Below are 17,189 nucleotides of genomic sequence, written 5' to 3' on the forward strand. Positions count from 1 at the left end.
ACACCCTGTATACCACAAAAATAGTAATTTTTCCCATTTTTAAGGCAAACTTTCCAATCCTTTTGGCAGACAAGTATATTATTGTGTTATACATTTCAATTATTACAGAAAAAAATCAAAACCAGATTGCTGGTTATCACCGACCATGTTGTCGTTAAATCGACATCTTCGGGGCGTCGGACTGCAAAAACTTCTCAAGAATTTTGTCGGACAATAAGATACTTTCATTTCAAATCTTATTACCAAACCCTCCCAGAAAAATCAGCTTGCTGGTTGTCACCAACCATAATGTCACCTAATCGACATATGGTTGGGGACAAACTCAAAATACCAACATTTTTGTCGGACAAATTTTTTGGGGGGTTTAAAAAATATATATCTTTCATTTAAACTTAAAAAAAGTGCTGGTCATAATATTCCATGTTTATGCCAGATTGACATGTTTTCTTGAAAATCACGGGAAAACTTACCACTGTTGAATTTTCCTCATAGTCAAATCTTGGGAGACTTGTCAAACTTAAGCTGCACGCAAAGTTACAGCTTGCTGGTAATCATTTTGTTCTTTGTACGTGGGCCCGTGGACTATAAGTACGGTTTTGACAATTTGAATAAATCCGCTATATGGACCTATCACACGATTTTCGAAGAAAAAAAGAAATTCCTTCCTTGACATTAATTTGAAAAAAGTGCAAAAATGGCTTTTTTACGATTTTTTTTTATAAAATGTTTAGTGAATTTACAAATATTGAGAGAAATTATTACAGCTCAATGTATTCGCAATAACCATGTAAATTGACAAGCTGATCCATCGAACCCTTTTTCTGTTCCAAAATGATCAATGTTTTGAATAAAAAGGAACACGTTTATTGCTCCTAAACGTTAAGTAATCATTATCAAAATGAAAAATAAGAATTTGTCAAAATTTTTCTTGACTTTTCCCACAATTTTACATTGTGATTTATATTTAAGAAAAAATAAAACAAAATTTTCATTTTCATAAATTTTTAGATTTTTTTTTTTTGGAAAAGTTGCTGGACATTTCAAAAAACAGTATCTAATCGTTTCTGAAAAAAAATAAAGTTTAGGTACAATAACTTTTGATTAATTTTTTTTAATAAAAAAAAAAGTTTAAAAAAAAATGTTTTTTGAAACGCAAGTAAACTTCGCAGAAAATATCGAAAAGGACGAAATTTAGCTTTGGTATAGTCTTTTCGAAGTCAGTTGAACATGTATAAAAACGCTTAGCGATAAAATTAAATGAGTTTCATAGGCGTCCCTAAAAAAGCTTTCTGCTAAAGGCAAAAAATTATAATAATTTGTATACTGTTCATTAGTTCATTTGGCCAACAACATATTTTAATTATTTATGTCCTCAAACAATTTTATTATATTGTTGGTAAATTTCGTTTTGTTCCGTTTTAAAAGGTCTTCAAAATGCCATGTGGTAATAATATTAGTAAACAAAATATTCCTGTAATATCTCCATTTCGCAATAATTGTAATGTGAGTGATTAATATAAGGTGCCTATAATAAATTAAAATTACCTGAACCACACCAAATTCCGTATTGCTGCACTGCACTGCTATGCCATTTGTTGACAACTGTTTACTCATTCTTCAACTGGGCGACCAAACCTGGATATTGTATGGCTAAATAAATATAGGAACAAGTTTTTCAAAAATTTCAATGCCGAGTTGCTGCGTTGCGACCGAACCTGGTACATATTGCCAACCTCTTGGTGCTTCAATTGAGATCGGAAAGACTATATCATATTTGCATTTAATGCAATGAAATAAAGATTAGTATAATTATGATGTGCACAGGCTGAATCGTGTCAAAACAACTAGATCTTGTTTTCTCAAATGTCCAGCAACCTTTCTAAAAGAAAAAAAAAAACAAATTTGAAAATTTTAAAGTCTTTTTCCCTTAAATGTAAACGAAGAGTGAGAAGTCGAGAAAAATTCTATTTCATGTTCATGTTCATTTTCAATGTTCCTTTAATTCCTTCCAAAACTTTAACCATTTGGAACAGGAAAACAGCTTGATGGATTAACTTGTCAATTTACAGGGTTATTGTGGGTACATCGAGCTGTAAAAATTTCGTTCGACAGCAGTTTTTTATCAGTATTTGTAAATTAGCGGTAGATTTTCCAAAAGAGCGTAGTAATTTTATTATGTTTCTCAAATATCAAGGATGAAAAAAAATATGTTTTCTTTGAAAACCATGATAGGTTCTTGTAGAGACATTATTCAGTTTTTCAAAACCGCCCTTGGATTTACTGTGTAATAATTTGTTGTTGAGATATCGATCGGCAAAAGTGTCATTTTTCATTCAATTATCGATATCTCAGTAACTAATAATCGTACGGAAACCTTTCACAAAGCAAATTGAAGCAGAATAAATAGCTGCAACTGACCTCTGCCTTGATTGAGTTCGAACAAATTTTCCTGAATGTGTGAATGTTCTAAAAAATGTTTTCTCGAAATATTTCTTTTGATTGTTCGATAATCGTAGTTAAAAAAAATTTTTTGTCGAAAGATCTTGAAAGACAAACCATTTTTCAATGAGATAAAGCCTTTCAAAAATCACAGGATATTTAGGTTTTTTTATATTTTTTATTACTGTTCCAGCATTAACAGATGGATGTCATATAATAGGTTCTAAATTCAAAATATTAAAAATAAGTTTTAAATCAACATTTTTTTGGTTAAATAACACTAATTTAAAAAATAAAATTCCATCCATGATCTTGGAGCTTCTACCGCTCATGATTATCATTTTTCTATACACACGAAAGTTTCTTTTATTTATAATTTTTATTGTATATTATATTGACTTTGTAAAATCTCACAAGGAGGTTATCTTATCATAGCAAATATGTTTTTCATCACATCTTATGTCTCACTGGGTACAAAGTTCATTATCTGTTTTTATTTATACACAGTGTAACTAAAGGGCCCCACAGACTTCGTTCGATTCGTGCGAACAGGATCGTGTGACCAAACCGCGTGAAGCAAGAATGTACAGTTTTTTGCTCTCACACACTACGAACCATTGGCACAGTCCGTTCAGTACAATGGTATCTGGAAAGTGTCTTTTACTAGTAAAAAACAAAAGTAAAAAAAATCATAAACTGGTACGGGAATTGGCGTTCGAGAAGATATATGTTTTCTCGTATCAATTTATTATTATTTAGAACCAGAAGATCATGATATAGATCTATTAACCAGAGAGGATGGCGTGAGAACCGCCAATCTAAATGAAAGTCTGGAACTGCTGATGCGGACCCACTTCCCGGGATCCACATCAATGGAACGGGAAGATTGGCCAGACGAAATTGAAAATCCACCCGCAGTCTTGGATTGGCAGATTGCCAACCAAACTGTAACTAAGGACAAAATTAGATGGGCAATGCAGACCTTCTCACCCTTCAAATCACCAGGCACTGACGGTATATATCCAGCCCTCTTACAATGGGGCTTGGATGTTTTAATGCCGCACCTGGAGCGGATGTTTAGGCTGTGTTTTGCACACCTTTACATTCCAAAGATCTGGAGGGAGGTAAGGGTTGTATTCATTCCCAAAACAGGGAGGCTGGATTATACCTCCCCAAAGGCGTATCGACCCATCAGCCTGACCTCGTTTCTGTTGAAAACGATGGAAAAGCTGTGTGAACGATACATAAGGGATAGTGTGCTGATGGACAGACAGCCACACCCTAATCAACATGCATACACTCCAGGGCGATCTACCGATACTGCTCTCCATCAGGTGGTGGGCAGGATCGTGAAATCTTTGGACAACAAGGAGTCCACCCTAGGGGTATTCATTGACATAGAAGGGGCGTTTGACAAAACGTCCTTTCCCAAAATCAACTCGGCTCTCACGGAGAGAGGGGTTTCTTCCACCATCTGCAGATGGATATCGAATATGATCACAAAAAGAGCTATACTAATCAGTGTGGGGGACGCCTCCGCAAGAAGAAGTGTTGCAAGGGGCTGTCCGCAGGGAGGTGTTCTATCACCACTGCTGTGGAACTTAGTTCTAGACAGTCTCTTGTGCCACCTCAACTCGGAAGGCATCTTTACCATCGCTTAAAGTGGCGTGAGGACCATGCTCTGTCAGTGAACCCTAGGAAGACGGAAATGGTCCTCTTCACGAGGAAGAGAAAATTGGGGCCAACAAAGGCACCAACTCTCCTAAACACTACGCTAAGCTTTGCATCTGATGTGAAATACCTAGGGGTTACACTCGATGCAAAGCTAACATGGAATCTACACTTTGAGAGAAGATTAAAAAAGGCGTACATATCCTATGTGCAATGCCGCGGAACCGTTGGCAAAACCTGGGGCATGAAACCAAATGTGGTTATGAGGATATACACTGCCATAGTGAGACCAATGTTGGCCTATGGGGCTGTCGTCTGGTGGCCGAAATCCCAGCAGACGACAGCTAAACAAAAGCTCAGCCAAGTACAAAGGGTTGCCTGTCTGAGCATAACTGGAGCTATGCGTACAACACCTACCATAGCAATGGAGGTAATGCTGTGTCTGCCACCTCTGGATATTTATCTAAGAGAAATGGCTTTGACAACCATGCTTCGCCTCGAGAACGTTGGCTTAAAACCGGTTGTAGGACGTGGAGAAGTCAGAAGTCGCCTGTGGAATGAGGTCGTCAGGAAGACGCCCCTCCTGCAGGCAGACACTGACAGTATTTCTCCCCGGTTTGCATTTGACAAACCCTACACCGTACTCATTAAGAGACAGGAGGAGACCGCCCGTGGAGATGTAATTAGCATCTTCACAGACGGATCAAAAAGGAAGGAGGGTGCAGGATGTGGAATATACTCTAGATCCCTGCACATCCGATATCAGTGGGCAATGGATAGGCATGCTACCGTTGTACAAACGGAGTTAGCAGGCATAACCATAGCCGCGAAGGAAATTGCCCGCAGGCATACTACGGGCAAAACCATTAGAATCTACACGGATAGTAGACAAGCACTACTGACCTTGCGTAATCATAAGATAATGACTAGGACAGTATGGGAATGCCATGAAGCACTGGTTGTGGCCTCGGCCGCTAACAGCATATCTGTATGCTGGGTAAAGGGACACGAGCAGTGCTATGGCAATAAAGAAGCTGACAAGCTAGCCAGGAGCGCATCGGGCCTCAACATTTTTGGACCCGGCCCCTCCAGTGTGCTTCCGTTGTCGGCACTTGTTAGAATTATCAAAGCAAATACCCACAAAGAATTTATGAAACGGTGGGATGAAACAATCAGCTGTCACTTTGCTAAGGAGTTCTTAGTGTATCCTAGCAAAGACACAGCCAAAAAATACCTGGCTATGTCTAGGTCAAATCTTCGCCTGGTGACAGGTATTCAAACTGGACATTGTTGGCTAAGGAAACACCTTTACAATATGGGGAAGTGTGGAACACCTCTTTGTAGGGGCTGTGAACAGGAAGACGAGACGGTGTTACATTTACTATGTGAATGCACTGCCGTCTCATCAACAAGAGGGTCCATGTTGGGAGAACGCTGGCCTTTAATAGCCTATATTAGAGAGACCCCCCCTGAGAACGTCACCACCTTTTTCACTGTAATAGGCTGGTTGGCGGCTCAGGTGGATTGATCTCTCTAATGGGAGGATGTACAAGGGGCCCAATGGGGCCTAAGTGCTGTAGCTTTGCTACCCTCCCCACAATTCCAGACTCCACAACCAGAAGACTGGTATAATTATTTGCAAATAGACGAAGCGAATATTTGGAATTGTTAAACATTAAAAAAACATAAAACACACCACAGAAATGAGACAACCCTCAAATCCAAAGTCAAAGGCTGTGCGGAAGGGGGCTACACTTGAAAAAACATTGCCAGTGTCGACGCCAGGGATCGAACCTGGACCAGAATAGGATGTCTGGCCGAGAAATACTTGCCACCGAACAGTCGACTACCACGCTAATGTGTTGCTAAAATTATTTCTCTTGACGCATTTTTATCCACTTGTTACGCCTTATTTTTCATATGCCGGTCGGAAATTTTTAAAGAAATTATTAAAGTCGGATTAGAACTCTTTATGTTACTGTGGTCAGTGTGTCTATATGGTACATACAAAGGGGAACCAACAGCACACATACCACAATCCAGGAACGTACACTCTTGTCCGTACCTTCAGAAAATCTAGACACAGACTTCGTTCAATTCGCGCGAATTGGGCCGCACGAATCTGCACGAGTGTGCCAGGCACGCAATATTTGGAGAAAAAAGCGGTACAGTTTCACCGTCGTGCAAAATCTGTTTCGGTTAGATACGTTGCCTTTCTTAGTTCGCGCAATTCGGTCCGTACGGTCCTGTTCGCACAAACGGAACGAAGTCTGCGGGGTCCTTTAAAAATACTTGGATAAATTTTAATAGCGAATAAATCGAGAGAAAAAAATATAAATAAGTAGGTTATTATAAGCGCTTCATTTTCAAGAAGCTGTTAAAAATTAATAAGTACATTTAGCTTATTTATCCTAGAAATATTTTTTAAATACATTTATTATTACGAGAATTTGAATAATTATTTTATATTTTGTCATTTTAAGTTCACCCTCGGCACGACTATTTTTTCATAATTTGTAAAATATGTGATATACAGTATCGCTTTTTAACAACGAGACCAAACCACACTTTTCCAAAACTGGAAACTTTCATTGTGACTTTATCGCATTGTATATTAAAATGACAAACTCAATTTTGCCAATTTATATACAGGGTAGCCCATCGAAAACGTACCGCAAGGCATTACAGGGTAGTAAAGAATTTTTCGGCAAAATCCAAAAACAAGTCAAATTTGTTTCTGAGGGGGACAACTTTTTGCTCAAAAAGCATACCAAAATCTTCAACCCCCTAAGTGGGGGTGCTATCCCCTAAATTTTTTCAAATGGGAATGGGGGTCAAGTGGGGGGTCATTAGAAAGGGCTTTTAATTCTCTATACATCGATTCTTACTTTTTGAAAATCGATTCATTATTTTAGAAAATATGCAGCTTTGAAAATACGAACAATATTTTTGACGAGAAATGCGAAAATCGATTTAATTTTACTTCAAAACTTACGGTATTAGTCAAGTAAATGCTGAAAATGTTGTCCGCCAACTTGCATACAATGATACAGGTTGTCTTCAAACCGTTGTCGAACATTCTGGAGCACTTGCGGTGTTACTTCGCGACATACATTAATGATTCGTCCTCGCAGATCTTCCAAGGTATCAGGTGGAGTGCTGTAAACTTTGCTTTTAATGTGCCCCCAGAGAAAGAAATCTAAAGGATTTAAGTCGGGTGACCGAGGGGGCCACTCAATTGCACCTCTTCGTCCTATCCAGCGTCCTGGAAACGTCTCATTTAGGTAATTGCGCACATTGAGCGAGTAATGTGGAGGAGCTCCGTCTTGCTGGAAAATCAGTTCGTGTTCATTGTAAGCAGGGTCGTCCTCTATGATATTTGTTAGAGCTGGGTCGATGACATTTTGTAGTAAATCCAAGTACATATCGCCTGTCAAATTTCCAGGAAGGAAAAAAGGACCTACAATGGAATTTCCAAAAATACCTGCCCATACATTCAACTTCTGGGGGTGTTGGGAGTGTGTCTCATGGAAAATCCTTGGATTGGTATCAGCCCAGTAACGACAATTATGGCGATTCACTAAACCATTCAAGAAGAACGTACACTCGTCCGAAAAACACACATTAAAGAGGAAATTATCGTTTATCGCTCGTTCAGTCATTATTTCGCAAAATTGCAAACGACGATCAAAATCGTCTTCATTTAGCTCTTGCACTAGCCGAATCTTATAAGGATGGAATTTGTATTTTTTTAATATTCGTTGGACACTTGTACGACTCACTCCTGTCGCAGTAGCCAATTGCATTGTACTCAGCGTACTATCCATTGCCACTTGCCCCAATACCGCTATTTCCGTAGGTTCATTTAGTACCGGATTTTCAACCTGCCTCTTTTTGTTATGAACGGAGCCAGTTTCGCGAAATTTGGCCACCAATTCGCGAACAATTTTTCCAGACGCATGTTTCTCAGGATGCCGTTGGTTGAACAGTTCGGCGACCCGATTTCCGCATTCATTGTTTTTGAAAAAAAGCTCAATAATTTCTACTCTTTCTGGAATTGAGTACACCATAATTAATCAATTTAAAAGACTCGGCAGTATTGGTACTCTTCAACTACAAGTCACAAGACAGTTATCTAGCAACTTCTTGTGGCCTATCTAAATACGAAACAAAAAGCGGACAATTTTTTGCTCACCAAAATCAGGCTAAAGAATTCGCAAATCAGAAAAAAAAAACAGCGAATTCTTTTGAAGGAATTTACCAAGCTAATACCGTAAGTTTTGAAGTAAAATTAAATCGATTTTCGCATTTCTCGTCAAAAATATTGTTCGTATTTTCAAAGCTGCATATTTTCTAAAATAATGGATCGATTTTCAAAAAGTAAGAATCGATGTATAGAGAATTAAAAGCCCTTTCTAATGACCCCCCACTTGACCCCCATTCCCATTTAAAAAAATTTGGGGGATGGCACCCCCACTTAGGGGGTTGAAGATTTTGCTATGCTTTTTGCGCCAAAAGTTGTCCCCCTCAGAAGCAAACTTTACCTGTTTTTGGATTTTGCCGAAAACTTCATTACTACCCTGTAATGCCTTGCGGTACGTTTTCGATGGGCTACCCTGTATATTCTTGATGCATAATATCAATAACATTTTCATTATTTCTTTTGTACAACGAAAACATGTATTTTCCTCAGTTTTTCTCTTTCAAGTTTATATCAGTAGAGAATCGTTTAATTAATTTCGATATCTTGCCTCTTTAAATAAAAATAGACGTCTGTATTTCATTATACATTGATTATTATTGTCTAGTATATTGAGAATTACACCACTGTTGAACGGGGTTCTGTATTATATCGACACAGCGATTAGCGGAACACAGGTATACCTAGTATTTGTTACCTGTATAGATATTATCCCGACTACAGCTTTTATGAAGAAAGCAAATAGCGTATAGATAGCAGCAGTATTGGCACATTTTACATTCTAATTGAATGTACTATTTTGCCAGAATATCACTTGTTCCACGAAATATCGATTTTTCAATTGATGACGTAAACTTTAAAAGGCGAAATAGCAAAGCAATGAATTTCTGCAAATAGGTAGTATTTTCGGGTATTTGATTGCAATATTGATCAAACAGTTCTGTTGTCCTAAAGCCATCAACACCAATACCTCTGTTCGTGGTAAGATCAGTGCTAAATATTTCGGGAAATTATCTGCCATAAAATGAAGTAATCACTTTTCAGCAAAATGTTCTTAAATAACGAATTTCTATATATTATTAATGTAAATTTACTTTTTTGCCTTTTTAGCACGTGCACATTAATTTTATTTATATTTATTTATTTTAATTTCAGTTAATTAAAAAGAAAATTAACAAAAACGGCTAGCTTATGTGGAAAGAAAATAAGTAGGTATAATAATAGTGTCTCTTAAGAATGTAACATATTACGAGTAATAACTTTTTTAGTTCAATTTACCCACCCTTTCAAAAGTAATCATCTGAGATATAAAAATACATATAAAATTGAAAACTTATTCACTTTTTATCAGAAATTTACTGCTGCTAATTCTACTTTTTAAGAAGCCACAAAAATTAAGGGTTATTAAAAAAAATCCCAAAATTTTCGGTGATTTTCAAAGAGCTGTAACTTGGAGGGAAATGGTCGTAGAGAGAATAAAAAAAAGGAAATTGAGGCTTCAAGTGTCTAGTTTTCGGATTTGCAGTTTAAAATTTTTAGCGTAATCATAAGAAAATCAACAAAATTGCAAATTTTTGTTTTCCTTTGAAAAGGCTTATGAACTTTTTTGGTACTTACACCATAAAGCTCTTTTAGATAATTTAATTCTCTTCAATTTGAGCGATTCTGGAGCCTTGTACGATAATTTGTCGTTGAGTTATCGTTGATCAAACAAAAAAATCATTTTTGACTTTGGCAATCAATTACTCGGGAAATAATGGTCGTACATAAAATCCAAGCAGGGTTTTGAAAACTGCAAAGTATTCTCTGAAAATGTTGGTTAGAAAAAAGGTAAAAAATTGCATAATTAGGAATAGTTGAATAACTTGACATAACTTTGCAAATAATGAATAATTAAGGATTTTGACTAACTTTTGAACCTCAAAGTGTCTTAAAGAAACCCTGATAATTTCAAAACGATGCGATTTTTTTCTTAGTGCCTGGAATGTTTAAATTTGCCGTTCTTGCTGAAGATCAATGTAATAAGTAATTTTTCACTTTTTATTCATTTTTTTTAAGTTAAAAATGTTTTTTTAGCAATAATCCATATTTTCTTCATCAAAAACGTTCATGATTCTAAAAAAAAAAAGAAAAATACCTTACCCTTACCAAGTTTGTAAAAGAGCCTGGGTCAATTGATGGTGATTTTGTAATTGCGGATAGTCCCGTCGTCATCGACGCCCGAGCATGTTCTAAACATGCCCAATGAGAGTTACCACGTTGTTGGCATGAAGAAAATTTCTTGTACGTTTTGCGGTATGAAACGATTCTCCATGCTTGTACGCATGGACAGGACGTGTGGTTTAAAGATTTCGGTGATGTACCTTTCGGAAGTCAATGTTCTAGGAATGATTCCCAATTGGGTTCTTATATTAATGAATACGCCTGCCCATACCGTAACGGAATCGCCATGGCAACGACAGACGTATGGCGTCGTCGTGGAGAACGTTGTACCGATAATTTTATGCGGCCAGCTGCGGCTTTTAATGGCTGTTCAGTTATGGTATGGGCAGACGTATCCATTAATACCAGATCTCAGTTGGTAATCATTCCCTTCATTGACTTCCGAAAGGTACATCACCGAAATGGAGAATCGTTTTATTCTCATGCAGGATAATGCTGGTCTTCACACCGCAAAACGTACGAGAAATTTTCTTCACAACGCAACGTGGTGACCACCCACCTATGAGTCCCGACTTGAACCCCATTGAGAATGTTTAGGACATGCTCGGATGTCGATGACGACGAAACTATCCGCAATTACAAAATTACCAACAAATGACCCAGGCTCTTTTACAAACCCTGTAAGGAATTGCGCAACGAGACATCCGGCGGTGCATTAATATGCGAGAATTGGAGATCAGGAACAGAGGCGGCAATACCCAATATTAAATTGTGATCTGCAACGTCAAATCAACCAAATTTTTTTTCATTTTATTTATAATCATGAACGTTTTTTGATGAAGAAAATATGGATTATTGCTAAAAAAAACATTTTTAACTTAAAAAAATGAATAAAAAATAAAAAATTACTTATTACATTGGTTTTCAGCAAACACAACGAATTTAACCATTCCGGGTAATAAGTGCATTTGCTTTATTTTAGCGATATTAAGGTTAATTCAAATAAATTCTAAACATTTTCATAAAATGCTTCTGGTATTAGATTGATAAATTTTACTTGACAAAGTAGCCTATTACAGTTCATTTTGAGTTGAACATTAAATATACAGGGCGTACCAATATGAATATCGGGGTTTTAAAGCTTTGTAGAATTTATTACAGTGACCTTACCATTACAAATTATACATCAAATGAACGAGCAACTCAAACAGTTTGTCCTACAAGTGTTCAATATGAGCACCCTCCGTCACACGGCACATATCGAGTCGATAGCCGAGTCCGTCCCAAACCTTGCTCAGTGTGTTTGGAGTAATTGATTCAACTGCAGTTTCAATCCTATGTCGTAGGTCGTTTAGGTCAGCTGGTAGCGGAGGCACATACACCCGATCCTATGGCGTCAGATCTGGTGAACGTGAAGGCCATGCGAAACAAGCTCTGTCATCCGGCTCATTTCGGCCAATCCACCTGTCGGGAACAACAAGGCATGCCAATGAGGCGGCGCACCATCTTGCTGCCAAATAAAGTTCTCTGGTTCAGCTTCGTGTAATTGAGGAAAGAGCCATTGTTGTAGCACATCAAGATAAGAAACACCAGTTACAGTAACTTCAGCGTAAAAGAAAGGCCCATACACTTTCCGCCGGGATATGGCATAAAAAACATTTAATTTAGGGGAGTCTCGTTGCAACTGTACCATCTCGTGAAGATTTGCTGACCCCCAGACCAGAGAATGCGCACGCGCACGAATACTTGTAGGACAAACTGTTGATGTGTACTTTGTAATTGTTAACCGCAATAACTTCTACAAAGCTTTAAAACCCCGATATTCATTTTGGTACGCCCTGCATATAATAAGTATACTCGTATTCATAGGAAAAAAATTGCATTTTCAATTCGAGATCAAATATTTTTTTCGTTGATGAAATGAATGAAATGTTGAAAAAAATGACATTTTCACCTCTTTTTGCAAAATATATCAAAATCTATAGACACTTTATTGAACAGTTTTTGAAGTATTCTTCTAAAATCATTAGAATTTATTTGGAACGTAGGTACCTATGTAGCTAATTAACATGGTCTCATTTTTACTGAAGTTCCTTAACTAATCCATTTGCTTCAAGTGGTTTTCAGGTCATCACCTACTTTGCGCTTTATACCTTATCAATAAAATGTTAATTTAATTTAAATATCACATTATTACCGCGACTTGGTCGATCTGGTACGTACCTGTAACTTCATCAGAATCTAAATCGCGTGGCCGACTTTCACGAAATTGTGTCACGTTTGGGGAGTTAATGATTTGTTACATGTATAACACACTTCTCCTTTAAAACCGAGAAAAACGTTTTTCATAAGTTGTCGAGAATCAAGGGCGCCCACAAATTCCAATATTGTTCCACTCTCGGGCGGACCGTTATTGCATTACCATGTTAGAATATGGATGAGATTGAAAATACATATATCTAAAATATATTAAATAAAAAAAAAATACTGATACTGAAGATTCTTTTCTATTAACATAAACTCTTAATTTCGTATATTATTAAACAAAGCGATATTCTGCATGTAAAATTCTATAATAATTAGAATATTGTAAGAGCCTAAAATACTTACAAAATAAATTTAATAAATAGCTTACTAATTACTTAAAAAAAAATCTCCAACGAAAGTTGTTTGCTTTTAGAAGTTGTATTAATGTATCAATTTAATAAAATTATATTTCTACCAATATTCGTTTGCAAAGTCTCATATGAGCCAAACTTTAGAAACTAGATAAAAGTTTATATTCGTAAAGAAGAGAACATGGAGATAGAAGAAAAGTGTGAAAGAAGGAAAAATAATAACAAGAATATTAAAACATAAAAAGCCTGTATATCGCTTTTTAAGCAAAAATATTTCTATTCAGTTTTCCCGAATTCCAAATGGTTCTTGAAATATCGGGGTTTGAAGTTGCCAGGTGGTATGGGTAGTTGCTAAAGAGTAAATTACATTGTTGCGACTAGAAGGCTTAGAAAAAAATGTGATTTGTGTTAATAAAAGCATAATGACAGTGTTATTATTAAAGCTGCTCAATGTGACCACCGCCTTGTGCAATGCATAAGTCAATCCTCTGTCGAAGCTCTCGTCCCCAGTTGTAGTTTTCCATATTGTTTTTCATCTCATCAAACGCTGTATAAATCTTCTCAATGAGTTTATCTCTGCAATTAGGCTTTCCCATTGAATAGGTAAGTGTCTTGCACAGCAACTTTGTTCAATAAGTACATAAATTCTGGTACTAGTACCAAGATCATTTTCAACAAGCTCAAGCACTTCTGCAGGATTGTTTATTCGCATAACTTCTCTTTCACAAGTCAGAACGCTTGCTTGTCTGGAAGACAGCGGGCGGTTTGGATATCGCCGTTGATATTCCCTAACTGAGGCGGTGGTTATAGCATTGCAATATATCCATACAGAAAAATCATGTCCACGTATTCTTCAGTTGAATAAATTAAACGTATTATTTTAAAACAAACGACGGAAAAAATAAAAAAGAACCAACTGTTAATGATGACAATTATTTATCAAACTGACAATCACAAATATTTTTCTAATCTCAACCAAGTTGCCAATTATTAAATTACCTAGTCGCAATATAATTTGCTCTCCAGCAACTACCCATACGATCTGGCAATTTCAGACCCCGATATTTCAAGAACTGTTGGGAATTCGGGAAAAGTAAATAGAATAATTTTTGCTTAAATTCATATACGAAGTGTCTCAGATACCTCGACGGCCACTCTGTTTGCTTTTGGTTTTTAAAATCTGCATTACATTTACCTATTTTTAACCTAACAAATTGTTCAGGATCAAAATTCCCTAGATTTTCGTCACCTTTTTATATTTTACGATAAAATGGGCAATTACTACTAACTCTTAGAATAAAAATTAATTGTGATAAAGAGCAAAGCAACCCATAAACCTATAGACTTATAATTATGTCAGATTAATAAAACTGTAGAATGATGTATTACATAACCTTGAATCCTTACGTCACTAAAATCGATCAATAAAGTATACTCGGTGGTATACAGGATGTTAATGAACTTATGTCAAAAATTTTTGCCAAATGTCCGTTATGTCAAAATGAGGTAAATACACTGATTTGGGTTGAGTAAAATGTAATTCTAAAATCTGACTTACCTCAACATTGTAAGGCCACCTTTTGAGAACTGGTGATTTTCATAGAAGATGTTCGATATACCCACCATTTGCTTGCACACAAGCTTCAGCGCGACGTATCCAATTCCCTCGCACGCATTGCAACATTGCCAAGCGGCAATCGGTCGATGTCGCGAACTTCCATGGAAAACACAACACTTTGCATATATCCCCACAAAAAGAAGTAGAAAAGGGTGAGATCAAGGGACCGAGGGGGGGGGCATCTAACTAAGCTGCCACGGCCTATCCAGCGATTGGGAAAAGTAATGTTTAGAAAGTTGCGCACTCTGAAAAAGGTGAGCGGTAACCACATATTCTGCTGAACATTTAATGGCACTTCTTACAATAACTCCAACAAGCGATTTTGCAAATAATCTAGATATGTATAAAGCACCGTCTAAGCGACCAGGCAATTCAAAATTTGCGCTGTAAATTGAGGATTTCTTGCATGTTCATGAAGTAAATCTCGACGTACTGGAAAATCCTCAGGAACACGTTGAATATGAAATGGGTACAACTGAGCTTCTCGTAATGTCCGCCACACAACCGGATAGGATGTGAATTATTTGCTTGTTGTGAGATATTTCTGGTGCTACGATGGGGATCTTCTTCGACGAGATCTAAAATCATCTCCTCGACATTTAAGATCCTTAATGGTCGCCCTGGGCCACCGTTGCGACCTCGACACGGTTGTACATCATTGGTGTCAAAAATTCTGCGCTACAGCAACAAATGTTCGCGGTGCGGGGGCACATCGTTCAGGATATCTTGCACGGTACACTTGACAAGCTCTGTCGGCATTTCCATTTGCTTCGCCATAAATTACGAGCATATCATAATATTCGCGATTGCTAAATAAATGCGCCATTTTCAAAAGAAAACTTGGAAATACTGCTATTAAATGTATTTTCGAAAAACAGCACTGCAATCACTACAACAATGTATTACAAACTGACTTTCGAATACAGTCCGGCTTTATAAGAAACCTACAAACTCATAAAAAGTGTTACAGAATTTTTTGTAAGCACTCGCCATGATAAAATACATGTATTTCAGCAGTTCCAAAACACATTTTTAATTAATTTTTTTCTCGATGACCTTAAACTTCCAATACAAGTTTGTGACATCAGTTAACTCAGTTTTTGCTCCTTTTTCACCCCTTTAAATTTTTGACATAAGTTCATTAACACCCTGTATATTTGCCACTATATAGTATAAGACCGACACAAATAAGTTTACGTCTGAGACAGCTGGTTGTTCTAGATGTGGTATTGAAATTAAAAACAAAATATCGATTGCATTTATTCAAATACCTATCTATAAAGATGTCTGACTTAGATTTATGAAACTTGGGGTAATGATAATTAAAATTAAACTAAAAGTAAAAATTATGTGAATTTATATGTAAATAGGTCAACCAACAGAATATTTTGGTAATAGTATTTCTAAGAAAAAATATATGTCCCATTTTGTCGGAAAATTCATTTTCTAATATATTTCTTTTATGTTTAAAATAACCATACAACCCTGTATCTCTAAGCATTTTTGATGCAATAAAACAATTTTGATAATAAAACAATGGTTAAAAAACTTCTGAATTTGGCATTTTCATTTTGTTAATTAAAATTATTTGTCTCTGTTTATTTTTCAATTTGCATTCTAGTTTGTGACTTGAGTTTTTTTTGTTTCCAGACTAATACATTAGTTCCGTATTAGCTTGTCTGCATTGGGCGACGCATTATTGTCTCACAGCTTTGTCACTGAATTTGTCGTTGATTACTGGGACGGAATTACTATATAAATTCGTAAAATTCAACCCAGTAGGCAGTAATAAAATTAGTTCTTCCGAGACCCTCGTCCGAAAACAAAAGACGAAACATAATTATTTTTCATCCACTGGTGTTGGATGTAGCGTTCACTGATAGATGAAAAATTGCATATTTTAAGGGGGCACAGTTTCTTCAACAATATCTTCAATTTGTATTTATGTATTGTTTTTATATTAACTAATTTTAAAAAATATTAAACTATTTTAAAATGTCAATATTTATTCTATTATATCTTCCACATAACGCATAATGTCACATAATAAGGAGTCTTTTTTCTCTCAAAATAGCCAGTTGCGCTCTCGGTATATTTTTCGATAAATCAATACTTGGTCACGCTCTGTACAAGAACTGCATGTCACGAAGGAAAACAAATGTAAAATTCATAACACCATTAGATAGAGCAAACCACTTATTTATGGCCACTGATCTACAAATGTTGGAATGCTTCTTAGATGCCAAGTATAGTTTGCATTGTGGAATTTGGGAAAATACCCAAATATCGGAAAATATATTGGGTGTCTCAGAGAAAATATACAGATATAATTCATTACTGGTCGGGGCATATAGAGCTCAAAGTAGCAGTTTCGTGCAATATCATCAGTTAAAATTTTTCCGTTATCTTTAATTTAGTCGGTTCGGTCAGTGTAGTTGGTTTCGGTTAGTCTTAATTTTTTTTTCTTGAATTTATTCCG

At 36.4% G+C, this 17,189-nt stretch overlaps 2 protein-coding genes across 2 annotated transcripts in view; both read left to right on the forward strand.

Annotated features, from left to right (window-relative positions):
* LOC108908069 (kinesin-like protein unc-104) overlaps positions 1-17,189 on the forward strand; it is a 115,604-nt gene that overhangs the window by 15,900 nt on the left and 82,515 nt on the right. The gene's annotated exons all lie outside the window — the stretch shown is intronic.
* On the forward strand, positions 4,148-11,071 carry LOC111691633. Its single transcript, XM_023454754.1, has 4 exons — positions 4,148-4,789; positions 4,877-5,107; positions 10,660-10,892; positions 10,963-11,071. The coding sequence occupies exons 1-4, from the start codon at positions 4,148-4,150 to the stop codon at positions 11,069-11,071; spliced, it is 1,215 nt and encodes a 404-aa protein (XP_023310522.1).

This window comes from Anoplophora glabripennis, unplaced genomic scaffold (assembly GCF_000390285.2).
Source record: "Anoplophora glabripennis isolate ALB-LARVAE unplaced genomic scaffold, Agla_2.0 scaffold152, whole genome shotgun sequence".
In the NCBI taxonomy this organism is placed as follows: Eukaryota; Metazoa; Arthropoda; class Insecta; order Coleoptera; family Cerambycidae; genus Anoplophora; species Anoplophora glabripennis.